This window comes from Coccidioides posadasii, chromosome 3 (assembly GCF_018416015.2).
Source record: "Coccidioides posadasii str. Silveira chromosome 3, complete sequence".
NCBI lineage: Eukaryota > Fungi > Ascomycota > Eurotiomycetes > Onygenales > Onygenaceae > Coccidioides > Coccidioides posadasii.
This window is the reverse complement of record NC_089409.1, coordinates 4,299,096-4,317,754: the sequence shown is the minus strand read 5'-3', so window position 1 is coordinate 4,317,754 and position 18,659 is coordinate 4,299,096. Positions and strand designations below refer to the sequence as shown.

The following is an 18,659-nucleotide window of genomic DNA, read 5'->3' as shown; positions in this document are numbered from 1 at the left end:
CTATCCTTTTTCTCATCCGAAGGACACGTTGCTGCTCGTTAAAAATCCAGTCTCGACTCCATTCAAAGTGGTGAGATCTGGAAACCCTAAGGGCTTTCCAAACTCACCCTTCGGAGCCACAGGAGTTACCACATCCACCAGACCTAGTTAACCCTTTAACTACGTAACCAACCAAACGCCCTTGTGTGTTTCTCGCTGCAAAGTAGCCCGAGTCCTTGGGGACCTTTTACATCTCTTGAGTTGTGTGATGCTTGAGGGAGCTGAGATGACTGCTAGAATTTCGTGTGGCCAACTGTTACGGCTGAGCACTCAGTAATCGTCTAAAGCCACGTATCGTGGGAGACTCGGATAATGCTCCTTTCACAGGAAATACGGAGCAGGTGAGAATGATGTCGGTACTCTGTTGTTATGTTATCCAAGTAATATACTTACTAACAGTAACAGTTAACAGAATAGTACTCCGTAGCAGCAGTCAATACGGCGTGCAAAAGTGACAGGTTCGCGGCGAGACTGCGACCTGACTGGTGGCGCCGAGACCTGCGCTCTGGGTCTGTTCCGCTGGCCGTAGCAAAATTTGACTTACGACGAATTTCGCAGGCGCGGAAGTTTTGAGGCGTTGGCTGCGGCCGCGGGCGCAAACTGTTTCAATCTTTCCAGGCTTTTTCCACACTCCATGTCTTACTAGTCGCTCTTTTTTAACATACACTCCTCGAAGAAAGTCTTATCTAAATCTATACCGGGGGGGTTTATCGTTCGCCGCGATTTGGCTGACTGACGCGGAGCCATGAGTTTCCCAGGAATGACCAGGCCTGGGGCCGCCGCCGGGGCAGCTCCTGGGGGGATGAGCGAGCAGGAGCAGGCTATTGTGCGAAATGTATGTTTGAGCGCTGCGTGGCTTTTGCTCCTCCAGATGGATCGCTAACACCAACCCACGATAGATTCAAGCCGCGATGGAATCATGTCCAATGAAAGCCGTGATGGCAGGCGGAATGGGCTTCGCCCTGGGTGGAGCGTTCGGTCTATTCATGAGCAGTGTATGCATCCATGGCATTTCCTTCTATCTCCTTCCCTCTCCATCCTCTCCCTTCTCTCTCTCTCTCTCTCTCTGTGTGTGTGTGTGTGTGTGTGTGTTGTTTTTTTTTTCCGATGTCTTGCTAATACAACCGTTCCTTAGATGTCGTACGATACACCTCTCACACCGCAAGGCCGTGAAATTTCGAGTCTTCCCGTTCGTGAACAGCTCAGGCGAGGATTTAAAGATATGGGCAGTCGGTCATTCAGCTCCGCGAAAAATTTTGCCATCGTGGGCGCCCTTTTCAGCGGAACAGAATGCTGCATAGAGGGTCTTCGCGCCAAGAACGACCTTACAAATGGCATTGCGGCTGGATGCATCACTGGCGGAATATTGGGTGCCAAGGCTGGGCCTCAGGCTGCGGCACTGGGATGCGCTGGTTTCGCCGCATTTAGTGCTGCCATTGATGCATACATGCGACAGCCCTCGGATTAGGGTTTCGAAACCCCCATACAGGCAAACTCTACCCTTTTGGAAAACTGCTTTGCTACTACGTACCCTAAAATGGGCGGATTCTGGGCTTTGCAGGAGTTTTGGATGTTTGGCGTTACATGTACAAAAACAATCCGGTTGCATTTGCGGGCGTTACTAAGAAAGGTGGTATTCAGAATACTGACTGTAAATTTAAATCTAGACCAATTTTTGAAGAGAGGGATCATCTTATATTATTAAAACAGCGCGTTAGTTCATGATCATGGGATTCTCTCGGGATTCTTAGCATTGGCAAAGCATGACCAGGCAACTTGCCAGAGGCAGTGGCTGCATGCTTGCCTGCACGTTAGAATAATTACTCCAGGCGTGTGATGGAGAGTTCTGGACGTCAAGCTGTCTCCCAGCCACAAGTTGGCAAAGCGCCAAATATACTCTGTACAACCTGGTCATCTCAGAAAGGATGTGGTGCCAGCCAATCGCCAGCCGTGTAATTTCCATTCAACGCACTCTCAGGTAATACCTGTGCAACATTTCCATGTGCTAGCAGCACCTCTTACTCCCCCCATGCTTCTCCAAATTCTCCAGAGCGGCGCTCAAGGCCTGATGTCATCACTTGCCATGGCACGGAGCTTGCGGGCTTGTGGGCAAGCGGTCACGCCCTGTTTCCATGCAGTCTCCCCGCAGTCCCCCTCACCTTGGTAGACGGCTATCGGCGACCCATCGGCGAAGAATACTTGAGGCTAATACCGTTGGCCATGCGCATGCCAGCGCGCCAGCCGCGTTATCAAAACCCAAATCTACTGCTTGATAGCACAATCTTCGGAAGATTTATCCAGACGTTACTCAAAGGCGCCAATCACCCTGCACCGCAAGCCCGGATCACCAAGTGCCTGCCGATCTTAGAGCGTCTGAGAAAAGAAATTTAAAGGTGCCGCCATCCTTTTTACCCCAACGGTTGGACGCCCTGGAGACTCAGTTTTCCTTCTTGTCAATTCTCCTCCTGCTTTCTTTTCTCTTTTCTCTTTTCTCCTTTCTTTCTTTGTGTAGCTCATAATCCATTCCATTTTTGCGGTCGCAATTCGGTGGTCTGAGCCAAGATGGCGAGTCCTGTAAGCTTTTCTCTGCCCTGGACTAACAAAAATGACGTCTTTGCTGTCTTCGAATGACAGTGCGAAAAATGAAAGCTTCTAATTTGTCGTTAATTCTCCGTTAGGGTGAGAGCCCGCTTAACCGCGAGCCGCGTCTCAGGGATCTTGTCTCCAGGTAAGTGGCCGAGCTTATTATCCCTGGACTTGCGAGCTTGAGATCCTTGTCAGGACGCAAGCTGTTGTTGGTTTCGCCAAGCAATGCGCTTCGTTTCACCTCCACGTCAAGCTAACCACGCAAGGACAGGTTCATCACCAGATCCGGAGCGTATCATCGGAATCACAGCATCTTCCCAGCTATCGATGGAAGTTTACACCTGGTCCAAGTCGGTGGCGAGGTCAAGCGGCCCTTGACACTCACCCTGACCCAGCTGCGAGATGAGTTCGCTCAACATGAGGTGACCTGCGCCCTCCAGTGTGCCGGCAACCGGCGGCATACGATGCGAACTAAGCTGAAAGAAGTTCGTGGTGTTGACTGGAGAGATGGCGCCGTGATGAATTGCACATGGAGAGGCCCAAGATTAAGAGACGTTCTGCTACGAGCCGGGGTTAAAAGCGAATATGCAGCACAGAGTCCGCTCCATGTAGAATTTTTGTGCTTTCAGGCCATGTGCGAAGACGACAACTGCTATGCTGGCAGTATTGAGTTATGGAGGGCCCTCCAGCAGGACAAGGATGTTATTTTAGCCCTTGAGGTAAGTCAAAATCCGTGTCTTACTGGGTTCGCTTGATGTTGTGGGGATGTCAGGGCGGTTGAATGGATCCTCTAACGCATTTTTCTCAGATGAATGGAGAGACACTCACCCCTGACTATGGTTATCCTGTCCGTGTAGTTATTCCTGGAATCATCGGAGCTCGATGGGTCAAATGGCTCGATTGTATTATGGTCCGGAAGACAGAATCTCCCAATTATTACCAGGCACATGACTACAAGGTCCTCCCACCCGAAGTTCTCACCTGGGAGATGGCAGAAGATTACTGGGATAAAGCCCCATCCATGCAGGAAAACCTTGTGAATTCAGTTGTCGCGGTTCCCGACGATGACGAAACCATCTTTCAGGGATCTGACGGCCTAATCGAAGTTAGAGGTTATGCTGTTCCCCAGGGCGATCAAGGGCCGGTGATCCGCGTGGAGGTATCAGGAGACGAAGGAAATACGTGGGTTGAAGCTGAGCTACACGGTGCCGGCCCACAAAATCGGTACAAATGGTGCTGGGTTCTCTGGAGAGCACGTATCAAAGTCGACCAGGGATCAAATAAAACTATATACAGTCGCGCTACGGATGCAGGAGGCAATACTCAACCGATGTGGTCTGAATGGAACATCCGCGGCGTTGGATACAACGGATATGGTGCTTCTTGGAACGTGACCGTGTTATAGTTACACGATCCTGGCAGATACCTGTCATCGTCTATATCATATCCTTATTTCGGTTCCATGACCCTCCTTTATCATTTCGTTACGAGATGATCCTCACATCAGCAATTGCCTGCTCATTCCCTATCCCCCATATTCAAAAGCTACCGTGCTTTGCATTAATTGTACAGCGTTCGAGCCTCATACAAACGCAGTTTTCGTTTCAAGTCCATATCCCCCCCTTTTCTTCAATTACTAGTACCTAATTAACTAAAACCTAGGCTCTATACATAATTATTCTCATGTCTTTGCATTTTACATTGCTAGGACAAACGGAGAGCAATGGAAAAGAGTAGAGACTTTGATGCGGAGCATATTCGGATCATGGGGGGTAATATACGGGTTTGTATATACAGGCAGTGCCAGCCTCAATTTTTCTAAGAGCTTCTACATATTTTGCCGATCATATCCTCGATGACTTCGGCTGTCTTTTCCGGTATGCTCAGGAATGGCGAATGAGAAGCCTTTAAATTCGCCGTCAATAGCTTCTGAGCACCAATGCTGCTGTCGCCCTGCATTTTCTGCTCAGTGGAGGATACTAACATCTTTTGGACCGGGAATGGCAGAGCGCAGTCATTTTCGCAGAGAATATAACCGCAAGGCATGTTCCTCCATGGTTCGTGCGTGTTCAGAGAGAGGTAGGATGCTTTGGACCGGTGGCGAAGTTTTGATACCCATCTCTGTTGGTTTTCTGGGGAGAGGTCACCATAGAAGCGCTTGGCTTCATCAGAGGCATAAGAGTATTCGCCCTATTCAAAGGTTGGATGAGTGGTTGAGTGTTAGCATATCAATTCTTCTTCCTACTTCTCCTTTTCTTTTCTTTTCTTTTCTTTTCTTTTTTTTTTCTTTTTTTGTTCTTCTTTTTTAAATTTATTCTTACAATTGACCCTTGATGTATCCTGCTTCTTTCGCAGAACAACCTCCCCCCCCCCCGGGCCGGGGCGGTCCTAAAAGGTTTCCGATATCGTGGGCGGGCGGAACCAGTGCATTTCACAGCTTCTATGGCAGGTTTACTTCTGACTTACATTGAATCTCATCCACGGTGCCCACGCACCGCCCAGTCCATAAAATAAGGTGGCGCCTTTCGGTACCAAGAATCCCGCCAAATAGATAGCCAGCACGATACCTCCGCGTTTCTTAGCTATCGCTCTCTGGTCACGTCCCAGCCCGTCGCTGGCATTGGAAATCACGGTTCCGCCGTATGAATGGCCCACAAGGACGACTTCTTTCCCTTCGTCCTCGATCAGCCTATTCAATACTATCTGCATATTGATAACGTCGTCCTCTAGTGTCTTGGTCGGCGGCTCGGCTCCCACTGAAGGGTGGCCAGGCGCCTCCGTTGGATAGCCACGGTCCTCAAGCACTTTGCGGAGACTATCGAAGCATTCAGGCGAACGCCAGGCCCCGTGAACAAGGACGATCGTGGGATTGGTAGATGCTGAGCTGGGTAGCATATTGATAAAGTGGTAGGATGATGTGCGAAATCTCTAAGGCCTTTCCTTCACAAAATTGCGCGGATTTCAGACCCTTTTGTCAAGAAAATACTGTGCTGGGCTGGTGTGCCCTTCCTGATTTCCGCCCCCCGGTCGGACGATTCGGCATTGTCATGGAGAGCATTCTGGATTCCCCGTATCGTTTAGCCGGATATGGGATATTTATGGGGAGGAAGACGAAAATGTCTTAGAGAAATCGATAGCGTCAACTGCCGATTTCCGGCTTGATGCTAGGAAAGTCGCCCTTCTCCACTTTTCAGGACTGTCTTTTACTGAGATAGACTCAGCCTCAGACGCAGCAACTTCAGAGTGAAGTGCAAGAATAATGGTTATTATTTGATCGACCAAGGGACCCCTGCACTCTGGGTGGGCTCCGAATGCGAGGATGGAGCTTGGAAAGATCCCTTCATTCAAGGGTATAATCCAAGTTCTCGCACACCACGTGGGAGTCGTTGATAATCAACACATTCCACCATGCTGTCCAGGGCGTTTTGTGAACTGCGCCAAACGACTTGCCTCACCTCACTGTCGGCTCGTGGTTGGTCTCAAGGCAGGCCTCGATTGAGATTGAGATTCTTTCTATTTTGTTTGTAATGCTATAGAACACAAAGTTTCCGCTTCCTGTGTGGATCGGCGATAATTAACTAGCTGCTCTCTTGAACAAAGTGAGGTTGGCCAACCAAACTTTGCTGCGCCAAGATGCGCCTCCATCTGCATTCGCGCACTTCCCCGATCGCAAAGGATTGCGACTCCGTCAATCGCTTCGCCTTTGCCTTGTAGACGGTTGGCAGCAGACTCACGCCTTCAGTGTCTGTAGCTGTCTCTATTTTCCCATTTATCTTCTCTTCTTCCTTCTTCGGTCCTGGAAAAGGGACGGCTCGTGGACCCGCAATGTGGAGCAGAACCAGCATCGTACTCTGGTCCTGAGATGGAGTCTGCAGTCATCTCCTAGGACTTGCACAATGTTTGCCTGGAGATGCAGATCATGGGTCGAATTTGGGACCACGTTCAAGGGCTGCTCCCACCGGGCATACTGCCAAAGCACAGCTTTGCTTGTGACCGACAAGCCTTGATCCATGCTCAATTGCTTCATAATGATACCCACTTTATTTCTTCTTGGAGTCTGGAGATGGGTCTCCTTGTAATAGAATTTTCAAGCGGGGCCTACATGAATAAATGTGAGCACTGTGATGCTACATCCTGAAATGCTTAGGATGTCATTGTTTCCGGGGACCCTCGCACGCTCGTCCTGTAGTTAATGTTGGGTGTATATCTAGTTCTGGAGGGGAATTGACCTTCGGTCTTTCCTTGGTCAATTCCTGTGCCGACTGCCAGGCTATACCGTCCTTGAGGCTTTGAAGATGTCCTCAGAAAGGCCCTCAGACACGTATATACCGGGTCAATCACCTTACACAGACCGCCAGAATATAGTGAGAGCTACTGCCGTTGCAGTATCCGTTGTAGCAGCTTTCTTCGTTTGTCTCAGGCTTTTATCGAGATATATAAGACGGATCAAGCTAGGACTTGATGATGCCTTCATCGTTGCTGCACTGGTAAGACGGCATGGTATCTGCACAGTGCCAATACAGATGTTGGGGTTGACTGAGATAGGTATTTACCTTCGCTTCAATGGCCCTTGCTCTGCTGTGTACGTATCTCCAACAAGCTGCGAGGATACGGGGAAAGTCATGCTCACATAGCTCCTTATCAGCCGCACATTACGGGATGGCGGTCCCCACTGATAGAGTACGCCTCCAAGACACGAGAAAAATTCTGATGGTACGTCTGATCGTCTCATATCACCAGTTTCCTTGTGTCTAAGTAGCTATTCACATAGATAATGGTTCCTTGGGAGTGCGTATATTGCACAGGGGTCGTCCTGGTCAAACTTTCCGTTTTATCATTCTACAGCCGCATATTCGAGACTCGAACCTTCAAGACTGCGGCTTATATTCTTTCCTTCACGACGATTTCATGGGGAATTGCCATTAATTGCGTCAACATATTTCAATGCATCCCGGTCCACAGGGCATGGGACGTGATGGCATCCGGTAGCTGCATCGACACGAAAGCGTCGTTCATTGGGAATGCGGTACCTAATATTTGTACCGACTTCTGCATCTTACTGTTGCCGATGCCAGTTATATGGCGGCTTCATGCGTCTGTTCTCCATCGTTTATCTATCGCCACGATTTTTATCCTAGGGGGATTGTGAGTGGACTCTTGCTCGCATCCTGTTCTTCGCTTTTAACAATATGATGCTCCTAGTGTTATATTTGCGAGTATCTATCGCTTCGTAACGCTTTTTTCTATGGACTTCCAGAACGTGAGCTGTGAGTTCAGCCTCCAACACTGACTATGCCAGAACAAAAAGAAAAAAGCCGGAGAAAAGCAATGCTAACATTGGCGGCTCCATTAGACACCTTCTCAGATCCAAGCCTTTGGAGCCTGATTGAAGTCGCTTTCGGTATTGTATGCGCTTGTCTTCCTACCCTCCGACCACTCCTTTCTACTTTTTTTGATGCGTTCAACTCTACCCTAAAGTCCACTCGCAACAGCACCAGCCATCCAACTCAGCGCCCAAGAGCGTATGAAAACGGTTACAAAATGAACATGGTAGACCAGAAGGGTGGGGAACCGAAACGAAATTTCCAGAGGATCAACGAACTTGAACGCCAACTCAACCCAGACGCAAAACAGCGCTCCAAAAATCATTTTATTTCTGTATCCCGGTCCAACAGGGGGAATATAACACCTTTTGAAGAGTATGTCTCCACTACATCCGGGGATGAAGTACCGTTAAATGCGATTAGGGTCAAAAATAGCGTGGAATGGCAGGTTGCTGCCCGATGATCCGGTATCTCATCGCGGGGGGAACTTTGGATGTTAAAAAGGTTTGAGCCCGATTGCCCAAGCAGAGTCGAGTACATAGAAAAGATTGTCCGAATTCTTCGCAACAATCATGTCACGATGCCATGTATATAAAGCTATTTATGTATCTATGTACATTCATTCACTAATGACACTATAACATAAAGCGGCACGATCATGAAGCCTACTCATGAATCATTTCCAGTGGCTGCCAAAATCTAGCACCAGCGCTTTATCAGACGCGAAAGGAACAAATACGTAGAGAATGCTCGAGCTGGCTCGAGTTGACCATCGACCAAAAGAAGGCAGAGCATATGTCGTAAATCATGGCAACACAATATATTTCTCTAGGTGTTTGGGTATCGCATCTCTGAGATTCTTGGTTCTCAACCATTTATCAGAAAACAATCGATCGGCGTATCTATAAGCACCATCGCAAATCATCGTGACGATCGTATGGCCCTTGCCCAGTTTCTCGGCAACTTCTTTCGCCGCAACAACGTTCAGGGCAGAGCTGGCACCGATGTAAAGTCCCTCTTCATCAAGGCAACGGTACACCATTTCGATACTTTTTTCGTCGGCGATTTGTAAGGCCCCATCCATAAGCTCAATATCTGGTTTGAGGTTATCTGTCACCCGGCCCTGGCCAATGCCTTCAGTGATGCTGCTTCCTCCTCTCTCGATGAGTTTTCCACCGCTGGACACATATTTGTAGAGAACGGAGCCCGGAGGGTCGGCAAGGAAACATTTTACCCGGCCGTTGCTGACTTCCTTGAGATATCTTGTGACACCGGCGAGCGTACCGCCAGTTCCGGTGGCGCACGTGAAAGCGTCAACTTTGCCTTCCGTTTGTGCCCAGATCTCGGGGCCTGTGGTTTCAATGTGTGCTCGGCGGTTGGCCGTGTTATCGAACTGATTTGTCCAGACGGCATTGTCGAGCGATTCGGCATGTCTTCTCGCTTGGTGGTTGTAATTTTCTGGGTTCTCAAATGCGACAGCGGGAACCGGATATACCTCAGCGCCAAGCAGTCTGAGGAGATCGATCTTGCCTTGCGATTGGGTATTTGGCATGTAAATGACTAACTTGTATCCTTTGGAGCGGCAAACGTGGGCGAGGCCAATTCCAGTATTTCCAGCTGTTCCTTCGACGACAGTGCCGCCCGGGCGCAGCAAACCCCGTTCCTCGGCATCCTTGACGACAAATAATGCAGCACGGTCCTTGACGCTGCCGCCAGGGTTTTGGAATTCAGCCTTTCCAAGGATATTGCAGCCGGTCTCTTCGGAGAGCCGATTGAGACGGATGAGAGGGGTGTTTCCAATTGCTTCGAGAGAGTGATACGTTAGCATTATCGAGCTTCTTTATTCAATGCAGCATTTTTCAAAAGAACTGTCGAAATACCTCCGGTCAGGCCCTTCACGACGCCTTGCGCCCTAGAGACTCCGATTCCATACTGATTCTTAGCTTCGGCTTGAGCCACCAAGCTCTCGCTTCCCCGAAGGGCGGTGGAAGAGAAGCGGCGGATACCGGTGCGAAACATGGTGAGCCGTGCTGTATACCTGTGAAAAAAGGAGAAACAGAGCGAACGAATAACTGACGAGGATTGCAACAGAACGGATCTGCCGCTTTGGGGGGGGAGAAAAGGCCACTCTTCGATGCGACAGTAACTAGCTAATTGCGTGATCTGAGACGGCGATTTCGATGCTAATTGGCTCTAAATTTAGATATCACGTGAAGATTACGGCGATTGGCGTTCGGCTTAAATAATCAGAGCAAATAAGGCAAATATGCCAAGCTATAAGGAAGATTCAGAGCTAATCCAGACCAGGACTAGCGTTTGTTTATGCATCCATCCCAAAAGAGTTAAACCAAATCAATGGCCGCGATGTCGACGCTATCGGCGCGCGGAGTCAACAGATAACAATCATAGCAGCCCTGTCGACGCAGCTCAATGCCAGGACCAGCAAGGCCACGACCGCTATTTGGCTGATATATCTACCCTGCAACTTTCCAGAGCCTCAATAGACTTCGCTATATGTCGCAATCTACGGCATTTTCCGGGCTCGAGTGAACGCAATCCAACTTTCTGTGTCTTCCGAACTCATAATGCCTGCCCGTGCTGGAACGCGCGCTTCTTCCGTCGCATCTACCCGCAAATCCTCTGTTCCTCCCTCGACTACTGGCGCCAATGTATTCATCCCCGATGAGCCCGCTGAGCCCTCTACTTCACCCAATCTCCGACCTAGCGTCGTAGAAATCTTTGCCGATGCGCAAAGATCGACGACTGGACATCGGAAATTGGTGGTCCGGCTAAGGAAGATTCAGGAGGGATGTTGCGGTCTGCGATCTTTGAAAGACAAAGGGAGGAGCGGGGAGAGACGGGAATCTGGCCTTTTTGAGGGCTTTGGAGAGAAGGAAAAACCGGCAGAGAGAGAGTTTAATATCGAGGTGTCCCGTTGCCTTCTGCGAGTGCTATCGGTGAAAAAGACGGAGGGTGCTGCCGATCGAGTACTTAAATTTTTGGGAGCCTTTTTGACTGCTACGACGGAGAAAGGTAGGCATCCCGTTCCAATGCCGTGCGATTCCTGTTTCCCTGCCTTCTGACTGAGGGATAGATCTTCAGCTATTTGGTCAGGGTGATCCGGACGAAACCCAAACTTTACCGGAGACGCCGAGCTCGAGACTTACCTTTCACATCGTTTCGACCATAATTCCTTTCCTCGCAACAAAAGAAAAGACAGTGCGATATCGGGCGACCCAAACAATAACACACATCGTTAACTCTTTAGATTCAATTGATGATGAATTATATCACCTGATTCGCCAAGGACTTGTCAAGAGGATCAGGGACAAGGAGCCGGCAGTGCGTGTCCAAGCCGTGATTGGACTCGGAAGGTTAGCGGGAAACGACGAAGACGACGACGACAATGACCCGAATGATGGGAACTCGGCTTTGGTGGATAGGTTATTGGATGTCCTTCAAAATGATACGAGCGCCGAAGTACGACGCACTTTGCTCCTTAATCTACCCCTCACTCCAACAACCCTTCCATTTCTTCTTGAAAGAGCCCGTGATATTGATGCCGCCACCCGGCGTGCTTTATATTCAAAGCTCCTCCCCACCTTAGGAGATTTCCGGCATCTTTCACTTTCCATGCGAGAAAAATTACTGCGTTGGGGTCTTCGTGATCGCGATGAAACTGTCCGGAAGGCCACCAGTCGCCTGTTCTATGAGCGCTGGATTGAAGATTGCACGAGCACACAAAAAACAGAAGCGAATACCACTGATGAGAAAGACAAGTCTCCGGCACCAAGTATTCCCGCCTTGACGGAGCTTTTGGAACGCATTGACGTTGTAAACTCTGGGGTGGAAGGCGGTATTGCTCACGAAGCCATGAGAAGTTTTTGGGGCGGGCGGCCAGATTATCGTGAGGCTGTGGTTTTCGACTCAGAGTTCTGGGAATCTTTGACAGCGGAGACGGCCTTTATGGCTCGCAGCTTCAACGACTTCTGCCGTGAAGAAGAGGACGGAAGACATGATGACCTTGCGGACGAGAAAATCCCAGAAGTTACGGCTCTAGCTTATTATTTGCACAAATATACAACTATACTACTAACAAGGATCACCAACCCAGAAGAAGCAGAAGGAGGTGAGGAAGAAACCATAGAATTTGAATTCATAGTTGAGCAGCTCCTCCAGATATGCCTCACTCTGGACTACAGTGATGAAGTCGGCAGAAGGAAAATGTTTTCTCTTTTACGAGAAACCCTGGCTGTCTCAAATCTTCCTGAACATGTGACGAAGCTCACGGTTGAAGCTCTTCGGAGTGTTTGCGGGCTAGATCCTGCCGCAGAAAGCGAATTCTGCAGTGTCGTCCTCGAGGCCATCGCGGAAGTTCATGACACAATCGTATCCGAAGACAGCTTTGTCTCCGCAAAGTCAGAAATTAGCGACGGAAGCTCGAGGAGAGGCCGTTCCGAGACCCCTGCTGATTCCAAGGAGGACGAAGAGGAACCTTTTAATAAGGAAGAGGCTAAGGCTAAAGTGCTTAAGGAAATCATGGTTAACATGAAGTGCTTATATATTGCTCAGTGCATGCTGCAAAATGTCGAAGGAAACCTTCAAGACAATGTTCATTTGGTAACAATGTTGAACAATCTTGTTGTCCCAGCAGTGAGAAGCCACGAAGCTCCTGTACGGGAGCGTGGTCTCGAATGTCTCGGTCTATGCTGTCTGTTGGACAAGGTAAGTAATCTCAATGGCCGACTTAGGACATTGCCCAAGCTAATCACCCAACCTGTAGAACCTAGCTGAAGAAAATATGGGCCTGTTCATCCACTGTTACAGCAAAGGCCACGAGGCCTTGCAAGAAATGGCCCTTCGCATCCTCTCCGATATTCTAACAGTACATCATTCAATCCTTCTCCCAGTCGCATCTCAGAATGACCCTAATTCTGTCACCCCTCCACCATTCCAAAAACCACTCCTCAAGGCGTTTGCGAAAGCTCTTAAGACAAACTCCCCGCCAGCTGTACAGGCCACTGCTGTCACATCATTAGCGAAGTTGCTGCTCACAAATACGCTTTCTCCATCTGGCCCTTCTGTGCCGCCTTCGATCAAGGAATTGCACGAAAGTTCCATCGACACGCTCCTTCAGGCACTTGTCCTCTCATTCTTCCATCCCAGAACACGCGATAACCTATCTTTAAGACAGGCGTTGACGTACTTCCTGCCCGTATACTGTCATTCCAGATTAAATAATGCCCAGCATATGCGCAAAATAGCTGTACCCGTTATCCGTGTTGTGCTAGCAGCGGCGGATGACTTTTATGCTCTTGAAGCGGAAGAGGACAGTGATGGAGAGATAGACGACAGTGTTGGCGAAAAAGAAGTCAAGGCTCTTATGGCGGGTGTAATTGGAATGATGGTTGAGTGGACGGATGATCGACGAATTGTCGGCCTCAACCCCGAGGCGCCATTGCCTGGCACGTCAATAGCGCCAAACCCATCTTTAAAACCCAGCGAGAGTCTCCATCTTGCTCTTGCAAGGGATATATTACAGCGCGTTCTGGGAGTCGGAGGATTCAGTGCAGCTCCAAGGGAAGAAAGGAAACTACTCCTTTCTATGCTCGGCAAGCTACATATTCCTGCACCTCCTTCAGCGCCCTCTAGGCCCGGCTCCCGTGCTCCTGAAGGCCCCGATGAGCGAGAAATCCTGCGTTCTAGCTCAAGGTCAAGAAAGCCGGACCAAGAACAGGGTACCATTGATGATGATGGCGAGTTGTTGCTCGAAGTCAAGGACCTACTCAATCAAGCCATTGCTTCCAATGTCGCCTCAGATGCTACGGGAAGAAACGCACTCGTTAAAGTCAAGAATGCCGTACTGAAACTCCTTGCTGCTTGTCGACCTTCGGACAAGCATGGCGTATCTGAAAAGGAGAGAGAGACTTCGTACATCAAAGAAGAACCTGAGGATGATAGTTATTTACGCGGATCACGGAGGAATACAAGTGTCATTAGTGGGAGATCGAGCGTGGCTCCAAGTGATCTGGCTGCTGTGGAGGAAGAAGACGAAGGTGACGATACGATTATTGCCAGACGACCGGATGATAGGCGGTCGTTAGCGTCAGATGCGGGCACGGAAGTTTCTGTGCGAAGTGAGAGATAGTCATTCCGGTTACGGCACTTACTGGCATAGGAGCGTGTTTGACTAATGCCTTTCTGGCGTTCGGTAGCATGTTGTGATTCGGGTAGCTATATTTATTGATCAATGCATGTCAATCCTGGCTTTCCTTTCGGGCACGGGTGGGGATATTTCTTACATTCCGCTGTCTCGTGAAATTTTAATATCTTTTACCTGGACTGCCACACCCTGCCTGACCGTATTCGAGACCTCGTGTTTTAGGCTTCACCGGGCAGAGGAGAGCAGTGAATGTGACCAGTCAGCTCATCTAATGAATTTGTCAACCTCGGATAAGAATGGAAAGAGGAATATGCCTAAAACTTTCATTGGGAGCAAGCGGGCAAAAAGGCATCAATTTACATATGACCAGCAAGCGCGAGGCCTTGAAAGATGACACGGCATGGGAACAGATGCAAAAGGCGACTTCAACTAGCACATATGGAGTACATTAGCAACAGGAAACGCAGAGAAAACCTGGCAGACCAAGTAGAAGAGACTCTGTGACTATTGATGAAAACCTATCTAGTTGCAACGGCACCCAGAAATAAAAAAGGATAATAGAAATACGAGGGAAATAAATACAAAAAAAATAAAAAATAAAAAAAATAAAGGGGGATCCACCAAGCCGCACTCCAAAACCGCCCACCATCCCATATGTTACCGATCCAGGCGATAAAAGGCCAAAAAGCGCTCCATCTAACGACCAAAAAGCTAGCCCGCTTTGCCCAACTCAACAAGCATTCTCCAGAAAAAAGAAAACAAATCAACAGTTTCAAAAGCAACCTAAACCACGCTGATTGAAAATAATCCAGGCAGGGGAATACTTCCGCGATACTCCCAATCGTTGCTGCTTTTCTTTTCCAGTTTTCTTTTGCTGAAAAAATTCCATAACCCATTCTTTTTGTACGCTTCTATCAATATCCCATGTACCCAGATGTAGTTGTCCCTTTTTGTTTTTGTAGTTTTTGTTTTCGGCTTCCCTTTTGTTAAAAAAAAATAGTGCGTCACGAAAAAAAAGAAAAGCTTAAAATGGGTACAAGGTGATCTGTGCAATAACCAAAATAAGATGCGGCGCTTTTCCAACCTGATAAAAGTAATTAAAGCCGTAAAGTTCGATTTAGCAATGCCGACCGTGAAATAAACCCGAAGCAAGTCCGTTATCGCTCAATATGCTGACGATGGTAACGACGCGGCCGACTGGAGATCTGCTTTGAAAAGGCATTCCTGAACGACACCATGCTGAAAGCTTCCGTTACATCGGAAATAGTGCAGCCCCAGCCCGTAGAAGCGCAACCACAATGACTGGAGAAAGGGAAGCGAAAGTATAAGGATTGGAACAGAAGGGTTAACAGAAGAAGAAAAATACACAAGTAGAAACTGAGAAAAAGAGAAAAGGGTTGTGCCGGGGCAACACGTGCAGGAGTCCCTAAAGATTGGCTTATATTTATTGGCGGTTTGGCTTCTCAAGCAACAGCATCGCCGCCTCGGCCTGAGACACTTCAGGCTGTCGTCCATATCGTTCATTAATGGAAACGAGTTGCAGGAAGGAATGCAAGACGTTTGCTATCAGCCAATATATCGTCTGGCCAAGATACTCGTTTGATGAAAGTTTTTAGTAGCGAATTACGCCGGGGACTTGCTGTTGGCGGTGCCATTCCTGCGTCCGTGTGTTTCGTCTGCGACTGTCAGTCCGCCGAGACCAGTGGAGAGGAAGGCAAAAGGGTCGGCAGAGGAGTCGTTATTATAAAAGCCACCGTTGGAGGTCCCAACGGGCTGCTGCACTTGGTCGGCCCCTGTAAAAGCAGCTTGGGTAGCAGGATTGCCGAAAGAGGCGGCAGAATGAGAGGCTCCGCCAGATCCATATCCGGTGTTCATTTGACCCATTGGAGGATAGGGTCCGGGTGCAGCTCCAAGCCCTGCTGGCAACCCGTACGTGGTTGGAGGAGCGGCAAACTGTTGACCAAATCCACCGAAGCCCGCTCCAGTAGACGGGAACGGAGCGGCTCCAGGGGCGCTGCTAATGGATCCAGGTCCCATACCAAAGTTGGAAGACGGGTCCATTGGAGAGGGGAAAGCAGAATCTGCCACGACTGCTGCACCGGAGCGAGGGCCACCACATCGGAGACAGTTGATGTTTTTAGCAAAGTTGTGGTAGCCGCAACCTTCGGCACCGCATTTCCAATCACCAGCACGGAACGGGACCACTCCTCCATTACCTCCCATGCCTCTACCATGTCCCATACCATGGCCACCATGGTGACCCATATGGTGGGGTGGAGGAAGCATACTTGGCGGACCATATCCATAGGCATATCCCATTGGATCAGGGCCAGGACCAATGGCAGGATACGAGCAGCGGAAGCAAGCCGTGCGACGCTGAAAGTTGGAAAATCCACACGATGGACAAGTCCAGTCTCCGGGACGAGGACGGTTCTTGCTTGGCGGGAAAGGCGTAAGGATTTCGGCAGCCCGATCAAGGACCCTACTTGATGAAGGTGAAACCTCAATCGCCCTCTCATTCAACGCCCGTCCATTCATGCAAAGACTTTCAGCGGCCTATAAGAAATAAAATTAGGATATGAAATTGTAACAAAATGAAAGAGCACCAAAGAAAGAGATTAGGGCCGGACCACTGCATACCTCTTCGTGAGATGAAAACACAGCGAAGCCAGTACCTGTTGGCTTGTGCTGATCTGGGGTTCGGAGGGTCCAAAACGCAATCGGACGTCCACCAAATTGGGTGAACCAGCTCTCTAATTCCGACTGAGTAGTGTCATGAGGCAGTCCACTCATGTGTAAAACCTTGCTACGCTCCGCCAAAAAGGCACGGACGTCAGCTCTAGCATCCATTGGACGGGTCAGAATCTCGGGGTGCTCGTGAGGTGGCTGCGACTTGCGGATCAGGCCACGGAGAACTCGAGCCAAGGTAATAACCTCCTCCATTGCACGACGTGGTGATGCAGGGGCCAATGCTTGAAGGTGGAACGGGAGGTTGTGCTTAATGGGAGCAGAAGATTGAACGGGCTCCACCTCCAAAGCAGCACAGATATTGGAAAGGTCACTAGGGCCGAACGGAAGGGATTCCGGATGATGCTGCTGCCAGCGTTGATATTCCGTCCGCAAGTCAAAAGTCCGGGAATGCTGAAGGTAAGGAGGAAGGACAACGGCTTTGTCCCGGGCCTCGCGAGGGAGCTGAACACGCATATCCCATGAGTCCAATGTTACAAAGGCGAACTCGAGGTTCTTGGACAGGAGGTGTTCCTGTGCGAAGGCATCAAAACGGTTGATCGCATCCCGGAAGGTGCCTGCAGAGCGAACATGCTCCCATGTAAGGGTGGTCAGGCTCGCTAATAACCAGAGTTTTAGCAATTTCTTCCTTGGACAGTGCTAGGGGAATGCTGGAAGGGCTCCGGAGACATACTGCAGAGTGGTGTAATGGGAGTGTTGATTGGCTTGACGAGAACACTCTCTCGGTGGAGCTACCATTTCCCACAACCGGTCAGCAACCCGACAGCTCTCCAATGTGCCATGGGAGACCCAAAAGATCCGAAAACCCACCTCCTCACAAGACTTTGTGTCCAGTAAGATCCATCCCAGCTCGATAACTTCTGCCGAATCCTTGGTGACATAGACGCCATGCTCATCACAGGTGGTGGAAACATGGATCACAATGTATCGGTCCAGCTTTGGAGTTGGGGACTGAATTGCGGATGCCATGGCTCACAATTAAACTGGAGGACTGCAAGACTCGACCAGGGAGGGTCCGGAAGGGGGTGAACAATTGGGGATTGATACGGCCAGCAAGCCGAGAATAAGAAAGCAGAAGAGGCCCGATTGGAGGTACAAGACTCTGTCACCTAAAGAAGGGAGAAACGTAACAAGAGCAGCAAAAGCAAAGGAGAAGAGAAAAAAAGAAAGCCAGAGAAACAACAAAGCGAGAGCGTGAGTGCGAATGAGGCAGATAGAGAGAAGAAGATTACAACAAGGGGAGGGGAGAAAAGGGAGAAGCGTTCGAAGACGTCGGGTGGTGGTGACTTTGGACGTTGAAGAAAAGGGAACAAGTGGAGGCTTTTTTTTTTCTTTTCGAGGGATCGATCGCAGGCGTATTTCCATCCTTACGCCGTAACCAGCCCGTTACCAAACCCGCCTCCGGACCACCAGGGCCACCCGCTTCGACCCTCGGCCAGTCTGGCCAGTGAACAAGCCGTTGGAAATGGTCGATTTTGTATTTCTGGCGCTCTGCCAGCTCACATCGGTGCTCCCTTGGACACCTACAGCAGCGGCTTTAACGCGAGTGTCGTTGTTTTCTATATCCCCGACTGGCTGTCCGTACGTGTATTTTCACTGTATGTAACCTATCCTTCCCGGAATCTCGAGAGCATCGCATCACCAGATTCCACCGCAGACTTGCGAAAAGGGGTTGGCCATTCACCCTCGCTCCTCCAAAGCCCGTCAAAGGTGAACGGAAAACGCCGTTGGCGGGAGGGGAGAGCTCATTAAGTCCACTCCAGCTCTCTTACACTCAGATCACAGAGCACCACATATTT

The 18,659-nt window shown here is 49.5% G+C and overlaps 7 protein-coding genes across 7 annotated transcripts; 4 read left to right on the top strand and 3 right to left on the bottom strand.

Annotated features, from left to right (window-relative positions):
* Positions 1–223: 223 nt before the first annotated feature.
* On the top strand, positions 224–1,750 carry TIM22 (Mitochondrial import inner membrane translocase subunit tim22). Its single transcript, XM_003069688.2, has 4 exons — positions 224–391; positions 445–874; positions 939–1,034; positions 1,175–1,750. Exons 2-4 carry the CDS (start codon positions 785–787, stop codon positions 1,505–1,507), a joined length of 519 nt encoding a protein of 172 aa, XP_003069734.1. The 5' UTR covers positions 224–391; positions 445–784; the 3' UTR covers positions 1,508–1,750.
* Positions 1,751–2,346: 596 nt separating this feature from the next.
* D8B26_006325 (uncharacterized protein) lies at positions 2,347–4,097 on the top strand. The gene is made up of 4 exons (XM_003069689.2): positions 2,347–2,613; positions 2,718–2,767; positions 2,897–3,344; positions 3,434–4,097. Exons 1-4 carry the CDS (start codon positions 2,602–2,604, stop codon positions 4,028–4,030), a joined length of 1,107 nt encoding a protein of 368 aa, XP_003069735.2. The 5' UTR covers positions 2,347–2,601; the 3' UTR covers positions 4,031–4,097.
* Positions 4,098–4,443: 346 nt separating this feature from the next.
* Positions 4,444–5,520, bottom strand: D8B26_006324 (uncharacterized protein; the record flags this gene model as incomplete). Its single annotated transcript, XM_066125152.1, has 2 exons — positions 4,444–4,815; positions 5,092–5,520. The coding sequence occupies 2 exons, from the start codon at positions 5,518–5,520 to the stop codon at positions 4,444–4,446; spliced, it is 801 nt and encodes a 266-aa protein (XP_065981233.1).
* Positions 5,521–6,920: 1,400 nt separating this feature from the next.
* On the top strand, positions 6,921–8,412 carry D8B26_006323 (uncharacterized protein; the record flags this gene model as incomplete). The annotated part of the gene is made up of 6 exons (XM_066125151.1): positions 6,921–7,112; positions 7,171–7,207; positions 7,271–7,338; positions 7,397–7,770; positions 7,828–7,892; positions 7,979–8,412. The coding sequence occupies 6 exons, from the start codon at positions 6,921–6,923 to the stop codon at positions 8,410–8,412; spliced, it is 1,170 nt and encodes a 389-aa protein (XP_065981232.1).
* Positions 8,135–10,066, bottom strand: CYS17 (Cysteine synthase 1). Its single transcript, XM_003069692.2, has 2 exons — positions 9,830–10,066; positions 8,135–9,752 (listed from the first exon to the last, which is right to left on the bottom strand). The coding sequence occupies exons 1-2, from the start codon at positions 9,966–9,968 to the stop codon at positions 8,755–8,757; spliced, it is 1,137 nt and encodes a 378-aa protein (XP_003069738.2). The 5' UTR covers positions 9,969–10,066; the 3' UTR covers positions 8,135–8,754.
* Positions 10,067–10,534: 468 nt separating this feature from the next.
* On the top strand, positions 10,535–14,240 carry D8B26_006321 (uncharacterized protein; the record flags this gene model as incomplete). The annotated part of the gene is made up of 3 exons (XM_003069693.2): positions 10,535–10,982; positions 11,044–12,674; positions 12,733–14,240. The coding sequence occupies 3 exons, from the start codon at positions 10,535–10,537 to the stop codon at positions 14,095–14,097; spliced, it is 3,444 nt and encodes a 1,147-aa protein (XP_003069739.2). The 3' UTR covers positions 14,098–14,240.
* Positions 14,241–14,587: 347 nt separating this feature from the next.
* Positions 14,588–18,145, bottom strand: D8B26_006320 (uncharacterized protein). Its single transcript, XM_003069694.2, has 4 exons — positions 17,671–18,145; positions 17,534–17,591; positions 16,753–17,459; positions 14,588–16,668 (listed from the first exon to the last, which is right to left on the bottom strand). Exons 1-4 carry the CDS (start codon positions 17,827–17,829, stop codon positions 15,736–15,738), a joined length of 1,857 nt encoding a protein of 618 aa, XP_003069740.1. The 5' UTR covers positions 17,830–18,145; the 3' UTR covers positions 14,588–15,735.
* Between the last annotated feature and the right edge of the window lie 514 nt (positions 18,146–18,659).